At 34.8% G+C, this 26,576-nt stretch overlaps 2 protein-coding genes across 2 annotated transcripts; one reads left to right on the plus strand and one right to left on the minus strand.

Annotated features, from left to right (window-relative positions):
• Window positions 1-1,015: 1,015 nt before the first annotated feature.
• LOC117928077 lies at window positions 1,016-17,250 on the plus strand. Its single transcript, XM_034847873.1, has 9 exons — window positions 1,016-1,267; window positions 1,356-1,417; window positions 1,565-1,655; window positions 4,067-4,153; window positions 4,281-4,334; window positions 14,336-14,520; window positions 15,292-15,374; window positions 15,518-15,618; window positions 16,872-17,250. The coding sequence occupies exons 1-9, from the start codon at window positions 1,220-1,222 to the stop codon at window positions 17,088-17,090; spliced, it is 930 nt and encodes a 309-aa protein (XP_034703764.1). The 5' UTR covers window positions 1,016-1,219; the 3' UTR covers window positions 17,091-17,250.
• Window positions 17,251-17,389: 139 nt separating this feature from the next.
• Window positions 17,390-20,363, minus strand: LOC117928075 (heat shock cognate 70 kDa protein 2-like). Its single transcript, XM_034847870.1, has 2 exons — window positions 20,044-20,363; window positions 17,390-19,365 (listed from the first exon to the last, which is right to left on the minus strand). Exons 1-2 carry the CDS (start codon window positions 20,255-20,257, stop codon window positions 17,627-17,629), a joined length of 1,953 nt encoding a protein of 650 aa, XP_034703761.1. The 5' UTR covers window positions 20,258-20,363; the 3' UTR covers window positions 17,390-17,626.
• Window positions 20,364-26,576: the final 6,213 nt, after the last annotated feature.

Raw genomic sequence — 26,576 nt, forward strand, 5'->3', positions numbered from 1 at the left:
TTTATAAGCATTATAGAACGTACTTTAAATTTCCAAAGAAACGACACAATCGACAGCTAGGATGAAGGTCTGATGAAATCAAATTGTGGGCCCCGAGATTAAGAAACACAGAAGTAAGAATCAACTACAAAGAATGGAATACGAATTGTCAAGCAAACCCACAAAATCAAACGAAGGGTCGATGCCAACCGTAAACAAGAAAAGTGAGGAAGGGGTCTTTATTTTTCTTCTATTTCTAAAAACTACGAACTTGTTCTTTAAAAAATTTATCACAATTTAATTAAAAAATAATGTTTCATAACTAATCTATTCAATAAATTCTTCATTTATTTATATATTTATTATTTTTTTATAAGAGTTGAATACTTATTTATCTTATTAAATATTATATATCATTTTTTATTTATTTTGTATTTCTTGTATTTTTATTTATAAAAAATTATATAACCTATATGATTGTCTTTTAACTAATTTATTTAATTAATTCTTCATATATTTATGCATTTATATTATTATTATTATTATTATCTTGATGTAATTTATTATTATTATATATTTTTTTGGATATAAATGTTTTTCAATATTAAAAAAAATTATTTCTAAATACAAGTGAGGACTTTTAGGGAAAAAAAAAGGCTAAAAAGGATGAAGGCTTATTAATGATCATTGTTTTCTTACCAACATAAAAATTTTATTATTTTTTAAATTATTTCAAAGTTATTATTTGTTGTAGATGATGTTTGGTTCTCAAAAAATAATAAAAGAAAAAAATAAAATATTTTTTTAAATATTTAATTGTATTATATATAATATTTTAAAAAATCAAATATAATAAAAATTAATTGAAAATTTATTTATTTTCAAATGATTTCATTTTGTACCAAAGAATTAAAATAAGTGAAATAATATAAAAATAATTTATACATTTTTGAATTTATTTTCTATTTTTATTCTTTTTTTTACTTCTATTTTTCTTTTCTTTATATTTTCTTTGTTGGTTTTTTCTTAAATATAGAAACACTTCCGTTGAAGCAAGCTGCGCCCGCCCTGAGGGAACGACAACGGCAAGCTGCGCTTTCTCAAGATGGGAAAAACGAGAAGGCCGCTCACAGACTCACAGTGACAACTCAAAAGTCCTGAGGGATCTCCAGAATAGCTCCATCACCCAATCAAAGCGCAGTTCTCTCATACTAATTTCATCGAGCATTTGGACTGCAATATGAAAGGCAACAAAGCATCGATCTTAACAGCAGCTGAGAGATGCAAGGTCTCTATAGTCGAGAACAGAGCATATAGATGGTTGGCTCTTATTCATTTACAGGATGTTCTGATATTTTTGAGTTGAATGCTCGCAGAATATATTGGCGTCCAATTGGCAAGGTAGACTCAACACCATCAAAGCCGACGCCAAAGGAAGGTGCACCTTATTCAAATATCTGGGTTGTTTGTGATTTTTCGTGATACTGAAGTTACTTGTATAAACCTCGGTTTTAATTTATATGTAAAAGATTGTGTATTGGGCAGCTGATTGTTTTCATAATTGTATATGTTTTTGTTGTTTTAGCAAGGCGGACATCTACTCTTCGAAGGTTAATTACATGGTCAAGAGAGGGAAGCCGTACATTTGGGTACCTGAAAATGATTTGCATAATGTGGTATGGCTCTCTTTTTAATGGGGTTTAACTGTTTTTGATTTTGTAAAAGATTTTATTTATTTGTGCGTTTGGATGATTTGAAGGATTCGAGGGTGTTTGGCTGTTTGATGAAAATCCAAAACCCATAACCCAAAACCCAACTAATTAGAATTAATGTTACGACTTATAAACCCTGCAGTTTTGTATGATTCCCATGGAGAAACCAACCATGGAAACAGAATGATTTTATGTTTGTACTTTGTAGAATTGTTTGTTTGGCAAGATACAGTGCATTGGGTGATTCTGCTCTGTAACAAATTACATGGCATTGCAATTATGTCCTTCAGAGAAGTAATTCAGGCAAAGTATTATTTTCCTAGGAATTGGGACAGTATTGGTGTTCTGTAAGATGCACACATATCCTACCACTCTCTAAGCCCTCTCACATTCAATGGTATTGAGAAGTGTATCATTTTCACCTGGTAGTTTGCAGTGTAGAAAAAGTTTAGTTCGGTTCCCAAGAACTACTAATGAAGTCTTCCCCTATCTCTCCGAGTTATCCATTACATTTCCCTTTGTTTCGGTTCTGCCTCCTAGGGTTGATGTTATGGGCTTATGGGTACAATGAGGATATCCTTGTTCTGAAAGCATGTTATTAGTAGGAAGTTTGGGGAGGAAAAAGGGGGGTGGTGTACTAGGGAAGTGAGGGAGGGGTTTGGTGTAGGATTTTGGAAGGAAATCAGGAAGGAAGGGTCTCTTTTGCAAAACAAAGTTGTATTTTCTATGGGGGATGGTAGAAGAGTAAAATTTTGGAAAGACAAATGGTGTGGGAACTTTGCTCTTTGTGATTCTTTCCCCTCTTTGTATGCCTTAGTGGCTTCTAAAGAGGCCTGGTTAGTGGAGTTGTGGGACTCATCGGGAGAGGAAGGGGGTTGGAGCCCTAGGTTCTCTAGGCCCTTCAATGATTGGGAGGTGGAGGAGGTGGAGAGGTTACTTGTGACAATACAAGGAGGCTTAATCCTAATTTGGAAGATAGGGTGCTGTGGAAAGAGACTAAGGACGGGATTTTTTTTGTCAAATCTCTTTATAGTGCTCTAGATTCAAGAAGTGCTGTTCAGTTCCCAAAGAGCATCATTTGGAGCCCTTGTGTTCCTACCAAAGTGGGTTTTTTTGCTTGGGAAGCCTCTTGGGGTAAGGTGTTAACTTTGGATCAACTTAAAAAGAGGGGGTGAACTTTAGATAATATATGCCTTTTTTGTTGTGCGGGAGAAGAGTCTATTGATTATATTCTAATCCATTGCACCAAGGCAAGAGTTTTGTGGGAGTTATCGTTTGCTCTTTTTTGCATAATGTGGGTCCTTCCTTATTCGGTTAGAGATACCCTTCTTGGTTGGCGTGGTATCAACATGGGCAAGAAGCATAGTAAGGTGTGGATGGCAGCCCCCTTATGTCTTTTTTGGGCTGTTTGGAAGGAAAGAAATAGAATTGCTTTTGAAAATGAGGAGCTTTCGATTCATAGGATGAAAAATTCTTTTGTTTGAAATTTTTGGTTTTGGACTAAGTCGATTGTGGATGAAGGACCTCTTCCTTTAATTAGCTTTTTTGATTGGTTGGGTTCTAGATGAGGGCTGGTGATTTTTTGTATCCCCTCTTCCTTTTGTTCTTGCTTTTTGGTGCCTCTTGTATAACCAACCCCCTGTATGCTTTGGGTCAGCCTTAAGGCGCCCTTTATTCTAATATATTTTTCTGTACGTTTACTTATAAAAAAAAATATCCCTGTTCTGAACTCACTTTTGAAGAATCTTGTGTTCCTGTTTGATGCAGAAATGTTAAATTATAGCCAAAGAACCATATTTCCACTGTCACCAACACCCATCTCTATCACCAGTAACAAAGCCATTGGACCTCATTTTCCCATCCATGCTAAATCACTATCTGACATGAAACTTAGCAAGGAATGATTTCAATACTTGCCTCTTGTAGTGAAATTGAAGGAGGGCCATACTCTTGACAAATCACTGCAAATTTGGATCATATTGCTCTCTTTTTCCAAACAAATTCACGCACACATGCGTGCATGCACACACACACATGCGCACATGCACACACACACACACATGTGTGCGTGCACGCACACACACACACACACACGATCTTCTTTTTTTCTCCTCATTCTCCATCTTACATTGGTTATTTTTCTCCTCATACTCCTTACACATTCTAATAATATACTTGTTAACCTCCACTTGTTTGGTGGTAGTACAGTTTGCAAAAAAAACCTAGTTGGTTTTTATTATTTTATTATTCTTTATTTATTTATTTATTTTTTTTACCTTGTCACATTTAAGCTGATAAAAGTCATTCTGATGAGAAATTTGTTTGGTTGGCTACTCTCTGCATGCTATAATTTAATTATTTCTTTTTTCTCGTAGAACACCATCATTGATGAGCGTGGATCATTTTCTGTGGCCAGTCCCTACCCAGGTCCACTTGCAAACTTACTCAGATCAATGAAAAAGGTAGGCATAAATATTAGAATTTTATGGTTCGGAGTTGCACAGTAATGAAAGGATTTGGCTCTATTTATCAAGTATCCTAGATATGAAGCCTAGACTTTGACATAGCTGAGTTATTTACATTATACAGTTGCCAGCTCGTGTTGCTCTGACTGGGGATGTGGTGCCTCTTAAAGAAGAAAAGGTAAATTTATTCTCACACTGCACTCAATGACTATGGAAATCCTGCAATCCTGCTCAAGCTCCTAATGATAGTGCTAACAATGACTTAGAAAAGTTTAAATATCTCTGTAGCACTTTTTTTCGTTTTCTGTAGTTTAGAGGTGAGTGGAAACTTGATTGATTGTTTGAAATATCAATCTTTTGTAAACATGACAAGAAGGCACTATCATAATTTGAAATTTTAAATTAAATAATGTGCAATAGAGAAAGTTTAGGGACAAGCTTGCACCTAGTTAGAATATGTCTACTTACATAACTCTTATATGGTGATATGGGAGTATGTTTGTGTTTTTCAACTTTATTCCCTGGTTGAAAGTGAATGGAGAGTGGCTTTATAAGGAACCAAAAATAAAACATGGGATCTCCTCTTTTTTTTTCCAGTCAGTGTTTGAGAATTGTCAGGTTAGGGGAGCTAATGTGGATAGAGGGTTTCTTAAGTGTATCAACAGCATGGAGAAATATAGCTTGAAAGTCAGAAGAGGTGGTGGATACTCTTTCAAAGATGGGAGGGGACAAAGGGTCTGGGCCTGATGGTTTCTCAATGGCCTGGGCTTGGGGAGGTAATGGAATTTTTCTTGGACTTCCATGCAATTGGGTTCTTTAATGAAGCCTCAATGCCTTGTTGATGGTGCTTATTCCTGAAAAGGGTGGAGCAGAAGATATAAAGGATTTTAGATCAATCAGTCTTGTACAAGGCCTGCATAAACTTTGGCAAAAGATTGAAAAAGGTGATTGGAAAGGTGGTACCTGATCCCCAGAATGCATTTGTTGGGGGTGTGATGTAGGACAACCCTAGGATGGTTGCCTACACTCAAGGGTAGGTGGGATAGGGTTTTATTTTTAGGGTGTAAGGAGAGGAACAAGGAATAAACTTTATGGTAGAGAAAATTATAAGATAAGAAATAGAGAGAAAGAAGAAACAATGAAGAAAAGATGGAAAACCTTAGAGTCTCACTAAGGCCTTCTAGGAGTCTCACCTAGAAGAAAATCAATGGAGTCTCACCATTGAGGGTTGCAACCTTGCAATGAAAGAAAGTATAATATTATTCATCAAAATTCATTCCTTTGATTTACATTGATTAGCCTATTTATAGGCTTCTCTAAGAAATTCAAAGTCTACTAGGACTCTAATAACCTATTCTACTAGGACTCTAATAACCAATTCTACTAGGACTCTAATAACCTATCATGACTCAAATTCTAATTATATTATAACTCAACTAGCAAATCCTAATTAGACTCCAACAAATACCAATCCTAATTTAATTCCAAGTAATAATAATCCTACTTTAATTACAATTAATACTAATTCCCTTCTTGATATATATCTTGAATATTCATCCTCATCAATTCCCCTTGACTTGAAAAAAACTCGACCTCGAGTTTTAGTGATTTTCCACGATCAATTGAAATTCCGAGCAATGCCTTCCACCCTTTCTTTCTTCGTCGTCTCTTTCCCATGGTAAGACAAGATCTCAAGATCTCTTGAACTTTTTCAATTCCTGCACAATGCCTTAAATTAAAGGTAAACAGTTGAAGAAAACTACTCCATTTTGCATGTCGAGAGTTAAGCTTCTTTTGAGAATTAAGATATCGCAAGGCTTCATGATCTGAATACAAAACAAACTCCTTGTAACTGAGATAATGTTGCCAATGCCTAATTGCTTGCACCACTGCATAGAATTCAAGATCATATGTGGAGTATTTTTTCTTTGCCCCATTGAGCTTCTCACTAAAGAAAGCCACAGGATGTCCCTCTTGGCTAAGGACTGCTCCAATTCCCACATGGGAAGCATCACAGGCCACCTCAAATACTTTCTCAAAGTCTGGTAGGCATAGGATAGGAGGGTTCACCATCTTGGATTTGATTTCTTCAAATGCCTTGTTGGCTGCCTTGGTCCAAATAAATAAACCAGGTTTCATGCATTCAGTAATTGGGGCCATAATAGAGCTGAAATTTCGAATAAATCGTCGATAGAATGTAGCCATTCCATGGAAGCTTCGTACCTCATGGATATTTGTTGGTACTGGCCATTCAACAATAGCTTTGATCTTCTCCGGATCTGTTTCAACACCCTTAGAAGACACAACAAAGCCAAGAAATACAACACTAGGGCTCATGAAAGTACATTTTTTCAAATTAATGTAAAACTTTTCAGCCCTAAGAGTGCGCATTACTTGCTTCAAGTGTTCCTCATGATCTTCACAAGATCGACTATAGATAAGAATATCATCAAAATAGACAACAACAAACCGTCCAATAAAAGGTTTTAATACCTGCGTCATAATCCGCATGAAGGTACTTGGAGCATTGGTTAGTCCAAACGGCATGACTAACCACTCATACAATCCATCCTTAGTTTTGAAAGATGTCTTCCATTCATCCCCTGGTCTAATACGTATTTGATGATATCCACTTCTTAGATCAATCTTTGAGAAGATTACTGATCCAACCATCATATCTAGCATGTCATCAAGTCTTGGAATTGGAAATCGATACTTGATTGTGATTTTGTTGATTGCACGACTATCCACACACATCCGCCATGATCCATCCTTCTTTGGTGTTAGTAGGGCAGGAACTCCACAAGGACTTAGGCTTTCACGAATAAAGCCTTTAGTAAGTAATTCATCAACTTGCCTTTTAATTCAGCATGCTCTGTTGGATTCATTCTGTAGGCTGGTAAATTTGGTAATGATGCACCAGGAATCAAATCAATGGCATGTTGTATGTCACGCATAGGAGGGAGTTCATTAGGTAACTCTGCAGGCCACAAGTCAGAAAAGTCATCAAGGATTTTACGTGCGTTTGCTGGATATTCCTTGTCTTGCTCTTTAAATTCTTCCACTTTCCGAGCCATTAAAGCAAAAATAACTTTAGTTTCCTTGCTCTCATTTTCAAATTGACACATAGTAAGTACCTTTTTTTGGTTGTGCATTCTCATCTGACTTCTTAATTGGAGGGACTTCTTTCATTGGACGAAGGATCTTCTTACGTCCGTTGTGTATGAGAGCATATGTATTTTCATAGCCGTCATGTTGAACTTTTCTATCAAAGAGCCAAGGTCTTCCAAGTAAAATATGACTTACTTTAATGGGTAAGACCTCACACCATACAGACTCTTCAAAGTCCTTACCAAAAAGGAATGTCACTAAACAACGAAAACTTACCGGGATAGAGGTGTCATTAACCCATGCTACTCTGAATGGATTTGGATGTCTCTCTGTTTTAAGGTTTAGCTTCTCAACAAGTTCTTGTGAAGCTATGTTCAAACTGCTACCTCCATCAATGATCATGGTGCATAATCTCCCTTGGCAAGAAATACGTGTTTGGAAAATGCTAGTACGCCGCCAATCTTCTTCTCCTTTTACTTTTGGAATGGTTAATAAAGGTCGTACTACAAGACTATGTCCTTCCGTCATACCATCATAGTAGTCAAATTCTTCACTAACTTCATCTTCATTGTAGGTCTCTTCTTCCTTTGGGTAACTTTCCAATTCAGATTTTGGTTCTTCAACACAAAAGTGTAAACTTTTGGTTGGGCATACAACAGCATAATGACCATGCCCACCACACTTAAAGCATAAAGGAGTCACGTCTACTTTTCTATCTCCATTACTCGTTGAATTTTGCCCCTTATTACCATTCTTATAAGCCACATTCGAAGTTTGTTGAGTGTTGCCCCCACCATTCACATGATTAGGAGTTCTGAAGTTTGATGTGCTTAAAGGTTTGCTTGCTGTCCTGTTGGAGAAAGTGCTCCCAATTTGTGAACTTGGACGCCTGGAAACCCGGAATTTGAGGCCTTCTTCTATTTTGAGGGCTAGTTGATAAACGTCATCTACGGTATAAGTGTGTGCAGCTATCATCTCAAGTTGAATCTCCATTCGAAGTCCAGCATGTCAACCACTACAATTGGATTTGAAGAATTGAAGCATTGCTATGACAATGATGCTGATTTTGGAGATGTTTATTCCTCTCTTTTGAGTGGTTCAAAAGCAACATGTATTGATTTCCAAATTTTAGAAGGGTACTTGTTTTATAAAAATCGCTTATGCTTACCAAGGACTTCTCTACGTGATCATGTCATATGGGAACTTCATGGAGGCGGAATGGGTGGACATTTTGGACGAGATAAGACCATTGCTTTGGTGGAAGATCGCTTCTTTTGGCCTAGTTTAAAGAAGGATGTTTGGAAGGTTATCAAACAATGTCGAGCATGTCAAGTAGGAAAAGGTTCAAAGCAAAATACGGGTTATATACGCCATTACCAGTTCCTTCCAAACCTTGGGAAGACTTGAGCATGGATTTTGTACTTGGATTACCAAGGACCCAACGGGGCTTTGATTCTATATTTGTTGTGGTTGATAGATTTTCCAAAATGGCACATTTTATCCCATGTAAGAAGGCTTCGGATGCTTCTTATGTTGCTGCCTTATTCTTTAAAGAAGTAGTTCGATTGCATGGATTACCACAATCCATTGTTTCTGATCGCGATGTCAAGTTTATGAGCTATTTTTGGAAAACCTTGTGGGCCAAGCTAGGTACTCAATTAAAATTTTCAAGTTCTTTTCATCCTCAAACTGATGGACAAACAGAAGTTGTCAATCGCAGTCTTGGCAATCTTTTGAGATGCATTGTGAGAGATCAGTTGAGAAATTGGGATAATGTCTTACCACAAGCCGAATTTGCTTTCAATAGTTCCACTAATCGTACTACTGGGTACTCACCTTTTGAAGTGGCATATGGGCTGAAACCTAAGCAACCTGTTGATCTTATACCATTACCTACTTCTGTCCGCACCAGCCAAGATGGTGATGCATTTGCACGTCATATACGAGATATACATGAAAAGGTACGAGAAAAAATCAAGATCAGCAATGAGAACTATAAAGAGGCAGCAGATGCACATCGAAGATATATTCAGTTTCAAGAAGGTGATCTAGTGATGGTTCGTTTACGACCAGAAAGATTTCATCCGAACACATATCAAAAGCTTCAAGCTAAGAAAGCGGGTCCATTTCGGGTACTAAAGCGGTTGGGTGAGAATGCTTATTTGTTAGAGCTCCCTTCAAACTTGCATTTTAGTCCAATATTTAATGTGGAAGATTTGTATATCTACCATGGCCATCACAACGATGTAAGTGAAGAATTGGATCTTCAATTACCACCTACTCTTAGCCCACATCCTGAGATCGAGTATGTTCTTGATGATCAACTTGTGTCTACTCGACAAGGTGGATACCAAAAATTTTTGGTGAAATGGCGAGGCAAACCACATTCTGAGAATACATGGATTACGACAACGGCTTTTCAGAAGATTAACCCCGATCTCTATGAATTGTATCAAGCATCTAACTCGTCGGAGCCGAGTTCTTTCAAGCCGGGGAGAATTGATGGGGGAAAGCCTTTTAAAGTTTATTCAAGGAAGAAAGGGAAGACCTAAGTAAACTTTAAGTAGGATTAATATTAATTAGAATTGAATAGGGATTGGTATGATCTTCTGTCTTTAGATTAAGCTTCTCAACAAGCTCCTCTGAAGCTAGATTGGAACAACTACCTCCATCAATAATCAAAGTACATAGTCTCCAATTGATGAGGATGAATATTCAAGATATATATCAAGAAGGGAATTAGTATTAATTGTAATTAAAGTAGGATTATTATTACTTGGAATTAAATTAGGATTGGTATTTGTTGGAGTCTAATTAGGATTTGCTAGTTGAGTTATAATATAATTAGAATTTGAGTCATGATAGGTTATTAGAGTCCTAGTAGAATTGGTTATTAGAGTCCTAGTAGAATAGGTTATTAGAGTCCTAGTAGACTTTGAATTTCTTAGAGAAGCCTATAAATAGGCTAATCAATGTAAATCAAAGGAATGAATTTTGATGAATAATATTATACTTTCTTTCATTGCAAGGTTGCAACCCTCAATGGTGAGACTCCATTGATTTTCTTCTAGGTGAGACTCCTAGAAGGCCTTAGTGAGACTCTAAGGTTTTCCATCTTTTCTTCATTGTTTCTTCTTTCTCTCTATTTCTTATCTTATAATTTTCTCTACCATAAAGTTTATTCCTTGTTCCTCTCCTTACACCCTAAAAATAAAACCCTATCCCACCTACCCTTGAGTGTAGGCAACCATCCTAGGGTTGTCCTACATCAATTTTGGTATCAGAGCGAAAATTCTTGGCATGAAGGCATATGTAATTGAGGAGTGGAGCAACGTATGCAAACATGGTTGAAGGCTACAACTTTTTTATGCAGCCATTGGTGAACATACCAAGGCTAAATGAAGAGGAGGATTGGCGACGTACTAGCATCTTCCAAACTCGTGTTGCTTGTCAAGGGAGACTATGTACTTTGATTATTGATGGAGGTAGTTGTTCCAATCTAGCTTCAGAGGAGCTTGTTGAGAAGCTTAATCTAAAGACAGAAGATCAACCTTGCAATGAAAGAAAGTATAATATTATTCATCAAAATTCATTCCTTTGATTTACATTGATTAGCCTATTTATAGGCTTCTCTAAGAAATTCAAAGTCTACTAGGACTCTAATAACCTATTCTACTAGGACTCTAATAACCAATTCTACTAGGACTCTAATAACCTATCATGACTCAAATTCTAATTATATTATAACTCAACTAGCAAATCCTAATTAGACTCCAACAAATACCAATCCTAATTTAATTCCAAGTAATAATAATCCTACTTTAATTACAATTAATACTAATTCCCTTCTTGATATATATCTTGAATATTCATCCTCATCAGGGTGGGGGGGAGGTAAAATTTTGGATGCTGTCTTGGTTGCCAATGATGCCATAGACCTAAGGACAAGAAGCTCCAAGGTAGGTTTAGTGTGCAAACTGGACACAGAAAAACTGAAAATTTCTTCTCTGGGATATGGAAAAAATGGGTTTTGGGTAAAGGTGGTTGTGATGGATACATTTCTCTACACAGTGAGACTTGTGCCATTGGTCAATGGCTCCTATAGATTTTTTTTCAGAGCTTTAAAGGTTTGCAGCTGGATGACCCTCTTTCCCCTTGTGGGGACTAATTCTGGAGGGATAAACAGGTCAGGGATCAAACTTTAAAAGGAACCTTTCCACTAGGAGGATGGAGGCGATGGTTGCTGAGTCTTATAGTACTGAAGGCATCTTGTGAGATTACAAGCAGCAGAGGAAGACAGATTAAGGCGGATGGAGGACAAAAATTGGGAGATTTAGAGTGAAATCTTTTTATAACTTACGTACTAAAGAGACAATTGTTTTCCCTGCTTATAACTTGTGGGTAACTGGTAACTAGTGCTCCTACGAGGACTTGGTTTTTTGTTTTTGTGTGATAGGCAATGTTGGGGGAAATGTTAATCATAGACCTTTTTATAAGGAGAGAATGGTTGATGGTGAATAGGTGCAACCTTTGCAAAGCCAATGAGGAATCAACAAATCACATCTTGATTCACTGCAGTAGGACTAGACAGCTTGGGTTTTGTTGCTAAATATTTTTGAGCTGCAGTGGGTTTTTGCAGAGTCAACTAAGGAGCTTCTGCTATGTTGGACATTGTGAGTGAATGGCCCACTTTTGCTTATTTTGGTGCCTTTAGAGGGGGGCTTAATGACTGAACCTTCAATGAGGAACAGAAGTTAGATGAAACTGTAGTAGATCCTCATTATGTCCCTTTTGGAGTCATCTAGTTTCCCTCTAGGGTTGGCTAATTGTACATTGTTGGACTTTACGGATGGCATAACTTGTGGATAAAAATTTATAGGTTTGATTTATTTTTTAATTTTTATTTTTGTTGGAGTTTGTTTTTTGGTGCCTCTTGTATACTCCCTATGTACATAGGATACACCCTCTTTTGTTATGTGCCTTAATTTAATTCTAAATTAGTCAATAATTTTTAATATGACAATGAATCCTGGTCAGGTTGCATTAAGAAATTAGAAAGATTTTGCTTTATTGTTTAATTCTGATATACAAATATACAGGCTCTAGCCTTAAAGGTGATTAGTACATTAGAAGTTAACTTCTTAATAGATAATTTTTGTTTTCTTCTTTCCAAAATACACCCTCTTTTGTTATGTGCCTTAATTTAATTCTAAATTAGTCAATAATTTTTAATATGACAATGAATCCTGGTCAGGTTGCATTAAGAAATTAGAAAGATTTTGCTTTATTGTTTAATTTTGATATACAAATATACAGGCTCTAGCCTTAAAGGTGATTAGTACATTAGAAGTTAACTTCTTAATAGATAATTTTTGTTTTCTTCTTTCCAAAAGCTTGATGTTGTTTCAAATAGTTTGACTGAAACCTTAAAATGTAATATAAAATATAATATGACTCCAACCTTGTTGATACTTTAAAAAAAGCTCCATAAACATAACCCTCCAGCTTGCTGATCCATATTTTGTCATATTCTTTGCTATCTGGTCTCAGTTCAAAATTTCCTAAAAAAGCTTAAGAAGAATTTCCTGTGGGGAGCCCTTGGCTAAAGTGGTATACAGTCTGCACCCTTAAGAAGGTTTGAGGCTTGGGGATTAGAAATTTGCTTGTCCTTAATAGAGCCTTGTTAAGTAAATGGCTTTGGAGGTTTGTAGGCGAAAGCAATAGGTTGTGGCAGCAGGTAATTTTGGATGAATTCCTGGTATTGGAGTCCAAGTGGTTGCAGGCTTTGCATGGCTATTAGGAATGGGTGAGATGTTGTCAAAAGCTTTACTAGTTTTATATGGGGCATAGGCAGCATGCTAGGTTTTGGGTTGATGTATGGTGTGCAGGAAGGTCGTCTTATGATGAATATTTGGGTCTTTTTGTTTTGGTTTCATGTTGAGACGCTTCATAGCTGGTTATTGGAACTCTGAGGGTGGCAAGGTTTCAAAAAGCTTCAACCACTAGGAGTGTGAGATGATGGTTGCTTTTCTGGCATTCATTTATAGCTACAGCATAAAGGAAGATGGGGAAAATTCTTTACTTTAAAAAATGTTCTTGAAAAGTTGGTTTTATTTTTTTGGTTGAGTTTTTTACTAATTTTCTGTTTTCGAGGAAGTCATATTTCTTCATGGCTTTGTGGTCTGGTGTTCTTGCTCGTGACCCTGTTCCTCCCCCCAAGGGACGTACATGTGTTTTCAGCTTGGGAAGTGGCCTGGGGCAATGTTCTCACCTTTGATCAATTGATTCCAAGGGAAAGGATCTGGGGGGATTGGTGTAACTTATGCAAGGGAGACGAAAGGTTAGCTAATCATGTTCTGCTCCACTGTGGGGCAGTTGGTTCTCTCTGGACTTTGCTTTTCTTTGTTTTGGCATATCTTGGGTGATGCCCTTGTTGGCGTGAGAGTCTTTGGGCTGTTGGAGGGGCAGTTTATTTGTTAAGCAGCTCAGGAAAGTTTTGAAATATGTGCTCTTTGTTTTTTCTCTGGTGCTTATGGAAGGAGTGGAATAGGAAAATCTTTGATTTGGTGGACCCACTGGTTTTGAGGCTGAAAGACTACTGTCTTATGTCTGTGTTCTCTTGAACCAGGGAATCCTTATGGAAAGGAAGCTTGCTTCTTTTATTTCATTGAAGTGTTGTTGGCTTGCTGTCTTTTATTCTTCGGGTGCCCCTCCCTCTTTGGCATATTTTAATAATATTTTTTGTATTAAAAAACCTCTAAAATTCTATCTTAAAAGAAATCTAAAATTCCTTGTCCTTCATCAATACTCTTTCATACTGAGAAATGGGCAACTGTTCAAAAAAGTTGGTCTGGAACATATTTTGTGAGATCTATCCCCATCTTCATAATTATTGTAGCATTAAGTCTTGTTCCTAGAAGAGAAAGGCTTGTCCATATTTGTCTTCATTGTGAGGCTAAACCAGGCCACAGATTTGGTTTTGCTTATGCATACTGGTTTTGCTTGATTTTATTGTAAAGCTTTTATTGAAAACCTAACCTTGACTATATATCTTCTTGTTTTTTACAGGTTCGGTTAGCTGAAGAAAGCCTTAGAGAAATGATACTGTCTGAACAAAAAGCAATAAGCGAGTTCAGTTATTCAGTTTCTGGTATATTAAGTTCTTCAGGTCCTTCTTGTCCACTTCGAAGTGAAAACCTTCAGGAATTACTGGATGGAGGTGAACAACATGTGATTTATAAGTTCAATCTAAGGTAGGCAACTTTCATGCAGATTGTTTTCATCTGGTACTCTTTGTACAGAGTTTCTTTAGTAAGTGAATGTCATGATTATCCTTGTCATTGGGTGTCATCCTAGTTACTTGGATGACCTATCGCTGGCAAATCACGTAAAATTTTATTAAAATCTGTTAGTCCAGATAGAGGTTCAAGTTTCGTAATTTGAGTGTGCTGAAGGAAATTTTTTGTCATTTTAATTCGCACAGAGTTGTTTCTCATCTCTTATCCAAGTACCAATTTAGCTTTTCATTTTTTTGTTTTTCGCTATCAAATATGTAAAAAAACCTGTAATAATCAACTCACATCTGATTTGCATTTATCAACTCGAAGAAAGCAAAACCAAGTGTTTTTCTGTTAAAATAAAAATTGAAGACTCTTAATGAACGCAATCTCATTTATCTCTGTTTTGAGTTATATATCATGAAGTTTGATATGCACGCAGCATTATGCATTTGTAGAATACATTCTTGTAAATAATAACAAGAAGAAACCTTTTTATGGAGAATGCATTTATTAATCTCCCAATTTGATATCTAAATGTGGTTAGTTAGGAAGCTCAACAGGGTTCTAGAGAAAGACAGTCAACAAGTCATCGATTTTCTATTTACTCTATTTGGATCTAGCACAATTTCTGTCCGATATCTCAAAGGAGGACGTGCATGTGTGTACTTTTTATAGACAAGTACTGTATTATTTTATATTTTGTTGACATTAGTTTGTAAGCTTAGATTTTCACTGTGCATCCAGCTCATGCATGTTTATAGATGGCAATGGAGGTACTCATGAAGTAAATTTGGAGAATTTCGAAGCATCCAAGGCTGATATTTTATGTAAGACCCTTCTCACAAGTATGGTTAAAAGGATGATTTAACTTTCTGCTCTTTGTATTGGCATTCATTTTTTCCTCACAGAAGTAATATCTTTTTGTGTGTGCACTTTTTAATTTACTCCCTATATTTGTCTCATTGTGTAGCACCCTTTTCTGCAAATCTAATCAATGGCATTAATCAAAGTGACGTAAGGCGCAGAGCCCTACTGCTTTTTTGTTTTGTTTACAAGAATGCAAACGCCAAGGTAAGAAATTAAATATATGAATTGGTATGGTAATAATATTACATTTATTCCATTTGATTGTGTATATTTCTTATGTACTACATGTCAAAAAACCAGTGGATAGAGGAGAATTAGGATCATTTTATGTGATAATAAGTATTGATAACAAAAAATTATGTGATAATGATAACCTATTCTTTGTGTTGGCTACATGCTTATCCCTATGGTGGATTTTACAATAGCTTAGGAGCTTTTCGACTTTAGTCTACCAAATTTGAGTTAACTTGAGTTTTTATGGTGGCTTTATACTTAGAAGTTGGGAGTAAATGTGTCATTGCTTAAATGCTGAACCCAGGACAAGTCAATTTTCTGGGCTTGTAAAGAAACAAAAAGTCCATCTCAGCATCTATCCATTCAGTAATGTAGATCTACTAGTGTAAAGCCCCTTCACTGACATTGTAATAATGAGACTTAATGCCAACTTTGCCGTGGCATAAACTCAACTGAACATGGTTTTTGCTCAAATTATTTGATCTGCATATCCTATCTGAATAATTCAGGAATATGTACCAGAATCCATGCATCATAGTCTTTAGGTGTTTTGGGATCTAACGTTCATCCGCCTTGGTAAGTGTTTGCCCTTGTGACGTGTACCCACAGGTTTACAAATTGTTTTCTTCCTGTGATTAGTTTTAAAAGTACCTTATTTTTAGTGATGAAGAATGCCTGTGAGCCTACAAGAAGGGAACAATTATAGGTATACGGTTTAATGGTCATACAGATGCACACTCATCCCAGAAAAACCCTTGGTACATAAAACTAGCTCTATCAAATCTCGTACAGACTTGTGTAGGTGATGAGGCTTAACATGTTTGGAGATCGGAGGATAATTTGGAAGTGTAAATCCAGCAAGGAGGTTAAACTTCAGATCTCTCTTGTCAAATTGATAAGGTCCGGTGTAATCTCCAAGAACCACAATTGAACTGAGAAATTGAGGAGATGAGACTTGCCTCCTGCAATCTCTGGTTTTCTAATGGTTCTTTCCTGTGACCTTGAACACAAGGGATCTGATTATCACCCAAATCTTGCTGTTTTGTATTCTTGGTGCGGATGTTATTACTCCTACAACCTAAGCTACTGATTTGTTGTTTATTATTGAATATGCGCTACTTTGAATATTTCCAAGCTTGTTATTTTGTTCACTAAGCATCATAATACTGTGAACCGTCTTCTGAGTATACAATGAAATGACAATCCTCTGCTGTTGTGTCAAGGATGCCTACATGCTCTCTATCGATCGGAAAGGATTTGATTTGCTGGGAAAGGTTCCTAGTCCACCGATGAAGGATGGATTTGGTGAATACCAATGGAAGGAGTTCCGGTTCACGTTCAGGGAAGAGGCTCGCAGTGTTGAAGCTTTCTGCAGCCAACTTGTTGAGATGGAAGAAGAGGCTCTGAAGAATGTTTCAAGTTACAGTGGTCTGGGATCATAATTTGCAATATCTTTAGGCATTTTATAGTTGTCTGTTCTATGTATTATTTTTGGTTTCAAAAGCAAAAAAATCCAACAATTTCTCTCTAAAGTGCAGTTTAATTTACTATTGACTTTTATGGTGACATTTCTCTGGTTTGTATGAATTTCTTTTCTAGCTTTCTTCCAAGTCATATGTGTGTGGTCATATGAGAGAGAGATGGGGTTTGGAGTGATAGTTTTGTAGGTAAACTACTTTTTTAATTGACATTGTTCTTAAATTAAGCAGATTACTTTCAATATGAGAGACTAAAAAGTAGGATAAGACAGTAATTAAGAAGAAATTTTGCTGCAAAAGTTCAGCTTTGATCAGCGATCATTAAAGGGAAGACGAAAAGGATAAAAACTAGATATAGGAAAGAGAATCAGAGAGAGACCCTGACTCAAGCAAATTCCATGCCTAATAGGAAAAACAAAAACAAAGACAGAATCTGAGCCCCAAAGAGCAAGGCAAAATCAAATCACTGTGATCACCACCAATTTTGGAGCATAGAAAATTTAGTCAACCTCTTCAATCTTAGGTCCTGCACCACTGCCACCAGCAGAAGGGCCATCATCGTCCATGGCACCAGCGCCCGCATCAGGACCACCAGCACCCTGATACATCTTTGCGATAATGGGATTGCAGATGCTCTCCAGCTCCTTCATCTTGTCCTCAAACTCGTCTGCTTCTGCAAGCTGGTTACTGTCCAACCATTGAATGGCCTGTTCAACAGCATCTTCAATTTTCTTCTTGTCTGCTGGGGGAAGCTTGGCACTGATCTTCTCGTCTTTGACAGTGTTCCTCATGTTGTAGGCGTAGTTCTCCAAAGCATTCTTAGCCTCAACCTTCTTTTTGTGCTCCTCGTCTTCGGACTTGTACTTCTCAGCCTCCTGGACCATATTCTCAATCTCTTCCTTGGACAACCTTCCCTTGTCATTGGTAATAGTGATCTTGTTCTTTTGGCCGGTGGTCTTGTCCTCTGCAGAGACATTCAAGATGCCATTGGCATCAATGTCAAAGCAAACAGTGATTTGAGGGACACCCCTAGGAGCAGGAGGAATGCCAGAGAGTTCGAATTTGCCCAACAAGTTATTGTCCCTGGTTCTTGTTCTCTCACCCTCATAAACCTGGATCAAGACACCAGGTTGGTTGTCTGAATAGGTAGAGAACACTTGCTCCTTCTTTGTAGGAATGGTGGTATTCCTTGGAATCAAGACAGTCATGACACCACCAGCAGTCTCCAAACCAAGGGAGAGAGGGGTGACATCCAACAACAGTAGGTCTTGGACCTTCTCATTGCCTTCACCGCTCAAGATTGCAGCCTGCACAGCAGCACCATAGGCCACAGCTTCATCAGGGTTAATGCTCTTGCAAAGCTCCTTCCCATTGAAGAAGTCCTGCAACAATTGCTGCACCTTGGGGATTCTAGTAGACCCACCAACAAGAACAACGTCATGGATAGTGCTCTTGTCCATCTTAGCATCCCGCAGACACTTCTCCACAGGCTCCATACACTTCCTAAATAAATCCATGTTGAGCTCCTCAAATCTGGCACGGGTAATAGTTGAATAAAAATCAATACCCTCGTACAAAGAATCAATTTCAATGGTAGTCTGAGCCGTTGATGAGAGAGTTCTCTTTGCCCTCTCACAAGATGTCCTCAATCTTCTAAGAGATCTGGCGTTTCCAGTAATGTCCTTCTTGTGTTTCCTCTTAAACTCCTGAACAAAGTGGTTGACCATTCTATTATCAAAGTCCTCTCCTCCAAGATGGGTATCTCCAGCTGTTGCCTTCACTTCAAAGATACCCTCTTCAATAGTGAGAAGAGACACATCAAAAGTGCCGCCACCCAGATCGAAAATCAGCACGTTCTTCTCACCAACACTGGTCGCCTTCTTGTCAAGACCATAAGCAATAGCGGCAGCTGTTGGCTCATTGATGATACGCATCACATTGAGGCCTGCAATAACTCCCGCATCCTTGGTGGCTTGACGCTGAGAGTCATTGAAGTAGGCAGGCACTGTAACAACAGCGTTCTTCACAGTTGAACCGAGGTATGCCTCGGCAATCTCACGCATCTTGATCAGAACCATGGACGAGATTTCCTCGGCGGCAAACTGCTTATCTTCACCCTTATAGGTGACTGTGATCATGGGCTTGTCACCAGGACCAGGAACGACCTTGAATGACCAGTGCTTGATATCACTCTGAACCGAGGCATCAGAGAATCTTCTACCAATCAAACGCTTGGCATCTGCAATCCATAAGATCAAACTATTAAATCAGGAACAAGATCAAAAGAGTTTTTAATCTGATTCTAGACGAATTCAAAATTTCAAACACATAAAACAGGACCCAAGATAAGAGTTAAAAAAACCTAACAATTAAACAAATAAATAAACCTTAATTTTAAATAATAAAAAATAATTTTAAAAGTAGCATGAAACATAAACAGAAAGGGCTGTTTAGTTGCAGTGTTAGACGGAAAAAAAAAAAAAAAACCAAAAAAAAAAGAAAAAAAAAAAAGAAAACAAATCTGTAATCACCACATCGATAACCTCGTATCATCTGCTTCAAATATTAATTGTCAAACGAAAAAAAATTGACTTTCATGATCGTCAACCAAAATCATTGGAGAGACAAAACATTTGATTTTACAGAAGCAGATCAATGGACCAAAGCAACCATACATAGTATAGATCACAGATCCAAAATCCCTACATAACAACAACAGCAAATTTTCCATTCACACAAGATCTAAAATCCAAATCTCATATCCATTCCTATTAGATCTAAAATTCACATTTTGATTCTTATAGGATCCACCCTGAAAACGAAATCTTATAAATCAAAGAATGGCAAACAAAGCTTCTAATACAAGATCCAGTCGGAACCACAAAAACCAAAACAAAACTAGATCTTAAAAACATACCGAAAACAGTGTTGATCGGGTTCATCGCAACCTGGTTCTTGGCCGCATCTCCGATCAGCCTTTCCGTATCAGTGAAAGCAACGTAAGACGGCGTCGTTCTGTTCCCCTGATCGTTGGCTATGATCTCCACACGGTCGTGTTGCCATACTCCGACGCACGAGTACGTCGTACCGAGATCGATTCCAATCGCCGGACCCTCTCCCTTTCCGGCCATTCTCGCACCGACTGAAAAAATCGACGACTAAGTCGAAGAAAATAGAACGAGATATTAAAAAAAAATTGAGAAGCAAAAAGTCTGGCCGCTAGGTTTTGTGAGGACAAGTGAAGCCAGGCTTGGTATATATAGCATTTTTATTGTAAGTTTCGAGAATGTTCTATGAAGTATTGATTTTAAGCCGTTGATTAGAGAAATTTGGACGGTTGAGATTCATCCATAATCTATGCAGGAAAATTATTATTTTACTTGTAGAAAAGTCTGTTACGCTTAGGTTTGAGGTTAGCCAATGGTAGAGTTCCAAGTGTCCATCTGGAGTCGGCAGAGAAGACCGCCCTGTGTGGTGGCACCGCAGTCAAAGTGGAACAATGATTGCTTGCGTCAGAAGAAAAACTCTGTGCGTAACATGCGTGGCACATTATTGCTATGGCCTTTTTTTTCATTTTTCTTTTTTGGAAAAATTATTAGTTGTGAAAATGCTCTTTAAATTGCTTTCGAATTCAATCACAATCATTATGATCATAGGTAAAAACTAAGAATTTACGCACCGAACTTTGGATCTGGCCACAAGAATGATTGGTTTTTTTTTTTTTTTAATCAATTAATTTATATATATAATTTTTTATTTTCTTTAAAAAAAATTCATGATTAAAATGATTTAAATAAAAAATCATATATATAAATTAATTAATTAAAAATTTTAATAAAATATTTATTCTAATATAAAAATATTAATTTTTATATATATATAATTATACGACTTTATTATTGTATTGTATTTTTTTAAAATGATTTAATAAAATATTTTTATGTACTTATAATGATTTAAATAATTTATTCTAATATAAAAATTATCCACTTATAATAATTTATAATTTAATAAATAAACAAAATATTTATATTAGATAAAATTTGATTTCAAATATATATGAAATAATATTTTATTTATATTAATATATTTTTTCATATTTGTAATATTCATTTTTTTTTATAACAGGCCTCTCAAGGATTTTATTTTTTATGGGATTGTATTTTTTTTAATTCTTTTAAAAAATAATTCTCACTTTTCAAATATATATTCTCAAATATAATTTTATTATATTTTAATTATACTTTTGATAATGTATTATACAACAGAAAAATGATTTTTATAATTATCTAGAATCACTTCAAATAATTTTTTAGGTTTTTAAAAATAATTTTAAAATATTTATTAAACTCCTAATTTTTATTTTTATTTTATTTTTAAAAAAACCCCTCTTCTCTTTGCCACTATTCAAATCATTTTCAAATGATCTATTTATGAGAAATTTTATATCAACTTTTGCTTTATTGAGATCAAAATGACAAAATGGCATACCAATTTTTGCAATATTAGAAGATACTAATCAATTGACATGGTGGGGTTTGAGATTTGAAGGGGATGATAGAAAGAAAATGGGCTGTAGAATTGGTTAGATGGATAAGACATTCAATTTGAAAGTTGGCACACCTATCATCATGTATGATGTTTCTTAATCCCTAATATATCACATAATTTGAGCATGATGTATTATGCTTCACAAAAATTCTTTATGGTTGGTGTCCTTGTTTTGGGGATTAGACCCTGTTTTCATCATGGGGTACCGTATTTGATGATATGGGATTTTTGTGCCCAGAGACTATTCTAGCCTGCATGATCCTGCACATATCCCACCTTTATGAGTTGCTCATCACTACCATGGATTTTTCTCAATAGTACGGTAATTTTAAAAAGTTATACTTAAATTACTGTAGTAGAAGAAGTTATTACAAATATACGGTAGTTTTTGCCACCTAGGAAAGAAGATTTGCCACTTAGGAGAGAGGAGAGAGGAGAGAGGTTCAGTGGATAATTTTTTTTTTAAACAAAGGGAAATCGTCTTTTCAAAAGACGAGTTCCATGAAAAAATAAATAGTATTTAAAAAAATTCCCCATTTACAAGGGAACTCGTCTCTTGAAGAGACGAGTTCCATGAAAAAAAAATATATATATAAAAAAAAAAATTCCTCAAGGTATATATTTAAAAAAAAATTCCTTAAAAAAAAAAAAAAATTCCATGAGGGAAATTCAAGAGACGAGTTTCCCATGGGAAAAAAATTAAAAAAAATTTTTTTTTTTTTAAAACTTCCTAAATTAAAAAAAAAAAAAAAAAAAAAAAAACAATTCCACAAGGGGAACTCGTCTCTTCAAGAGACAAGTTTCCCATGGGAAATTTTTTTTTTTTCAAAAATATTTTTTTAAAAAAAAAACTTCCCAAATTAAAAAAAAAAAAAAAAAACAATTCCACAAGGGGAATTCATCTATTTTTTTTTTTAAATATTTTTTGTTTTAAATTCCTAAATTAAAAAAAAAAAAAAAAAAAACAATTCCACAAGGGGAACTCGTCTCTTCAAGAGACGAGTTTCCCATGGGAATTTTTTTTTTTAAAAAATATTTTTAAAAAAAAAATTCTCAAATTAAAAAAAAAAAAAAAAAACAATTCCGCAAGGGAACTCGTCTCTTCAATAGACGAGTTCCCATGAAAAAAAAAAATATATTTTTTTAAAAAAGTTCCCAAATTAAAAAAAAAAAAAAATTCCTCAAGGGAGAAGAGACTAGTTCCATGAAAAATAAAAAAAATATATTTTTTAAAAAAAATTCCCAAATTATTATTAAAAAAAAAAAACAATTCCTCAAGGGAACTCGTCTTTTTTTTAAAAAAAAAAAAACTTCCCAATATATATATATATTTTAAAAAATTCCCAAATTATTATTTAAAAAAAAAAAAAACAATTCCTCAAGGGAACTCGTCTCTTGAAGAGATGAGTTCCCATAAAAAAAATATATTTATTTTTTTTTTAAAATCTCAAATTATAAAATAAAAATAAAAAATTCCAAAGGGGAAATAATCTCTTTAAAAAAAAGTAATATTTTTAATATATTTTTTTTAAAAAATCCCAAAATATAAAAAAAAATAAAAATAAAATATTGCAAAAGGGAAATCATCTCTTCATTAAAAAAAAATCCAAAAGGGAAATCGTCTCTTTATAGATAAGCCGTTTGCTATGAACAATACCGTTTGCTATTTTGAAAATACCATTTGCTATTTTGAACAACACTGTTTGCTATCATAGGTAAGCCGTTTGCTATCATAGCTAGCCCGTTCCCTTGAAGAATTTTTTTTTTTTTTTTTAATTTGGGTATTTTTAAAATTTTTTTTTTTTTTAAAAAAACGAGTTCCCTTGTGGAATTGTTTTTTTTTTATTTTTTTATTAGGGTATTTTTTAAAAAAAAAATTAAAATTTTTTTTTTCCCATGGGAACTCGTCTCTTCTCTTGAAGAGACGAGTTCCCTTGTGGAATTGTTTTTTTTTTTTTTTTAAGAGACGAGTTCCCTTGAGGAATTGTTTTTTTTTTTTTTTTTAAATTTGGGTATTTTTTTTCCCATGGGAACTCGTCTCTTCAAGAGACGAGTTCCCTTGTGGAATTATTTTTTATTTTTTTATTTTATTTTTTAATTTGGGAATTTTTTTATAAAAAAATATTAAAAAAAAAAAATATTTCCCCTGGCCTTGAAGAATTGTTTTTTTTTTTTTTTAATTTGGGAACTTTTTTATAAAAAAAAATTATTTTTTTAAAAAAATTATTTAATTTTTTTTTTCCCATGGGAACTCGTCTCTTCAAGAGACGAGTTCCCTTGGAATTGTGTGTGTTTTTTTTTTTTTTTTTTTTAATTTGGGAATTTTTTTTTTTAAATATTTTTTTTAAAAATATATATTTTTTTTCCCATGGGAACTCGTCTCTTGAAGAGACGAGTTCCCTCGAGGAATTGTTGTTTTTTTTTTTAAATAATAATTTGGGATTTTTTTTTTAAAAAAATATTTTTTTTTTTCAAGGAACTCGTCTCTTCAAGAGACGAGTTCTCTTGTAAATGGGGAATTTTTTTAAATACTAATTTTTTTTTTCATGGAACTCGTCTTTTGAAAAGACGATTTCCCTTTGACTTTTGAAATTTGAAAAGATGATTTTGGTTTTAAAAAAAAATTATCTGCTGAACCTCTCTCCTAAGTGGCAAATCCTCTTTCCTAGGTGGCAAAAACTACCGTATATTTGTAATAACTTCTTCTATTACAATAATTTAAGCATAACTTTTTTAAATTACCGTACTATTGAGAAAAATCCTCACTACCATTCCCTCCACCTCCCTGCCCTTCTCAAGAGGGCATTCCTCCCCATTCTTTGTTCCACACAATGCCCACTTATTTCAAGGTTAAGAAATAAGAACTTGCATTATATTGATACAATTTTCTTTCTTGGGCCTCAAATGAGTAAAAATGACAAAAGGGTTTGCCGGAGCAAGTCATAGCTCAAAGTCATGCTTGCATTTGCCACTAAAACCCCACTTTGCAGCTACCCACATGGGGTACCGTATTATTCGGAATGCAACTTGGCCATGGGTTTGAGTGCTTTTTACTCTTTATCACATTCCAATTTGAGCCAAATAAGGTGGAGCATCAAATAAAAACCCTGTTTTCATGATATGGGAAATATTTTGGGGATTAGACCCTGTTTTCATCATGGGTTACTCAAACCTTATGTTTGGTTTTGAAAAATTAGTGGGGAAATATTAAAAGTTGGAAATGGAAGAAAAGAAAAAAAAACTAGATTTTAAGTGAATAAATAATTTTTACATGTTTTTTTGAACTCATTTCACTTTGTTTTCTTTTTTTGTATAAAGATTAAACAATTTTAAAATGCAAAATTTTTTTAATTAATTTTAAATCAATTAATTTTCTAATTTGATAAAATCGTGTGTGCGCGCCTTCCTATAACCAAATATAGAAAAAAAAAAAAACAACTCCACACACCTAATTGAATACTGACTAACTTCAATTAACTCATCAACCATTCTCTAATATTTTCTAACATTTCCCTTTAAACTTAGGAGAAAGATTTATATTTTGAGTTTGTTTCTCAAATTCAAAAACTTATATTATGTTTGGTCTTAGAAAACATGAGGGAAAATGTCAAGAAAAGAAAATAAAAAGAAAAAATAGAAAAAAAGAAAAAATTGGAAAAAAAAATTATATGCTAATTCAAACTCATTTAACTTATTTTTCATTTATAAAGATTAAATAATTCAAAAATGTATACATCTCTAACTAATTTTAATTATATTTTATTTTCTTTCTTATTTTCCATATTGAAACTAAACATGAGAAAATCATTTTTCTTAGTATTTTTTTTTTTTCATTTCTTAGTAATTTCTTGGAACCAAACATAGCCTTAATACTTGAGATAACTTTAATTAAAATATTTGGCATTTGGTCTAAAGGTGGTACATGTCTAACACCAACTTGTTTTTGTAATACAAATCTAGTTTGATGTCTTTAATTATGACATGTAAAACATGATTAGTAGCAAGTATGATTGTATGAAGATTATCTTACCAAATTATCGATGGTCTTGGTATGAAAACTCCATGCTCATCAAGTAGTGATTAAATCCAAGTAACCTTTGCCACTAAATTAGCCAAGCTCCTATACTCTTTGTGCTTGATCTTGAAATAATATGTTGTTTCTTTGAATCCCAAGTTATATAGTTGGATTTCAAATAGATATAAAAACCATATGTTGAGTGTTTGTCATTAGAGTTTGAGCCTCAGTTAACATCACAAAACTTACCAATTCAAGATTAGTTGATATTATGAAGTGCCAATCATATATTTACTGTACCCCTTAGGTACATCAATATATGTTTGACATCCTTTTAGTGAGCTCATAAAGGATTATACATAAATTTGACGAACCTTATTTACATTGTAAGAGATTTCATACCAAGTTACTACTACATACCGCAATGCATCAACAATTGACTTGAGACTTGTAATGAGATCACTACTAAACTCATAAAATTGAAGATAACTTCTCATTGGTGTAGAAGGCTTGACATATGATATTAAATCGAGATACAAAGCTTGGGTTGGTGACTTGTTAATGCTTGAGTGCAAGCTCCCCATAAACTAGTGTTCATAATTTAATAAGGTAAATGTTATTATCCTTTCAAGATTACCTTTGTCATTCTTAAGTCTTAGATCCTTCTATTATGTATTTCTAAGAGTATATATCAAATTTCATTAAAAGAATTACTACTACTACAAATTTCATGATCACATGTCCTTAGGATCACCCATGGATATACATTGTCTCAAACTTATGAGATATCATGGTCCCCATTTTCAGAATACCTATTGTCACCTACCTTGATTAACAATGACCTAATTCATAGGGAATATATGACCACTTTAGGGTCTCACCTG

This window comes from Vitis riparia, chromosome 13 (genome assembly GCF_004353265.1).
Source record: "Vitis riparia cultivar Riparia Gloire de Montpellier isolate 1030 chromosome 13, EGFV_Vit.rip_1.0, whole genome shotgun sequence".
Taxonomy (NCBI): domain Eukaryota; kingdom Viridiplantae; phylum Streptophyta; class Magnoliopsida; order Vitales; family Vitaceae; genus Vitis; species Vitis riparia.

Bases quoted from the DNA above. Each gene is read 5' to 3' on its own strand.
- LOC117928075 (XM_034847870.1), bottom strand. From the start codon at position 20,257: ATGGCCGGAAAGGGAGAGGGTCCGGCGATTGGAATCGATCTCGGTACG. The intron at 19,366-20,043 runs GTATGTTTTTAA...TATGGATTGCAG, and splicing joins CCCGATCAACACTGTTTTCG to ATGCCAAGCGTTTGATTGGT.
- LOC117928077 (XM_034847873.1), top strand. From the start codon at position 1,220: ATGAAAGGCAACAAAGCATCGATCTTAACAGCAGCTGAGAGATGCAAG. The intron at 4,335-14,335 runs GTAAATTTATTC...TGTTTTTTACAG, and splicing joins TGCCTCTTAAAGAAGAAAAG to GTTCGGTTAGCTGAAGAAAG. The intron at 15,619-16,871 runs GTAAGAAATTAA...TGTTGTGTCAAG, and splicing joins ACAAGAATGCAAACGCCAAG to GATGCCTACATGCTCTCTAT.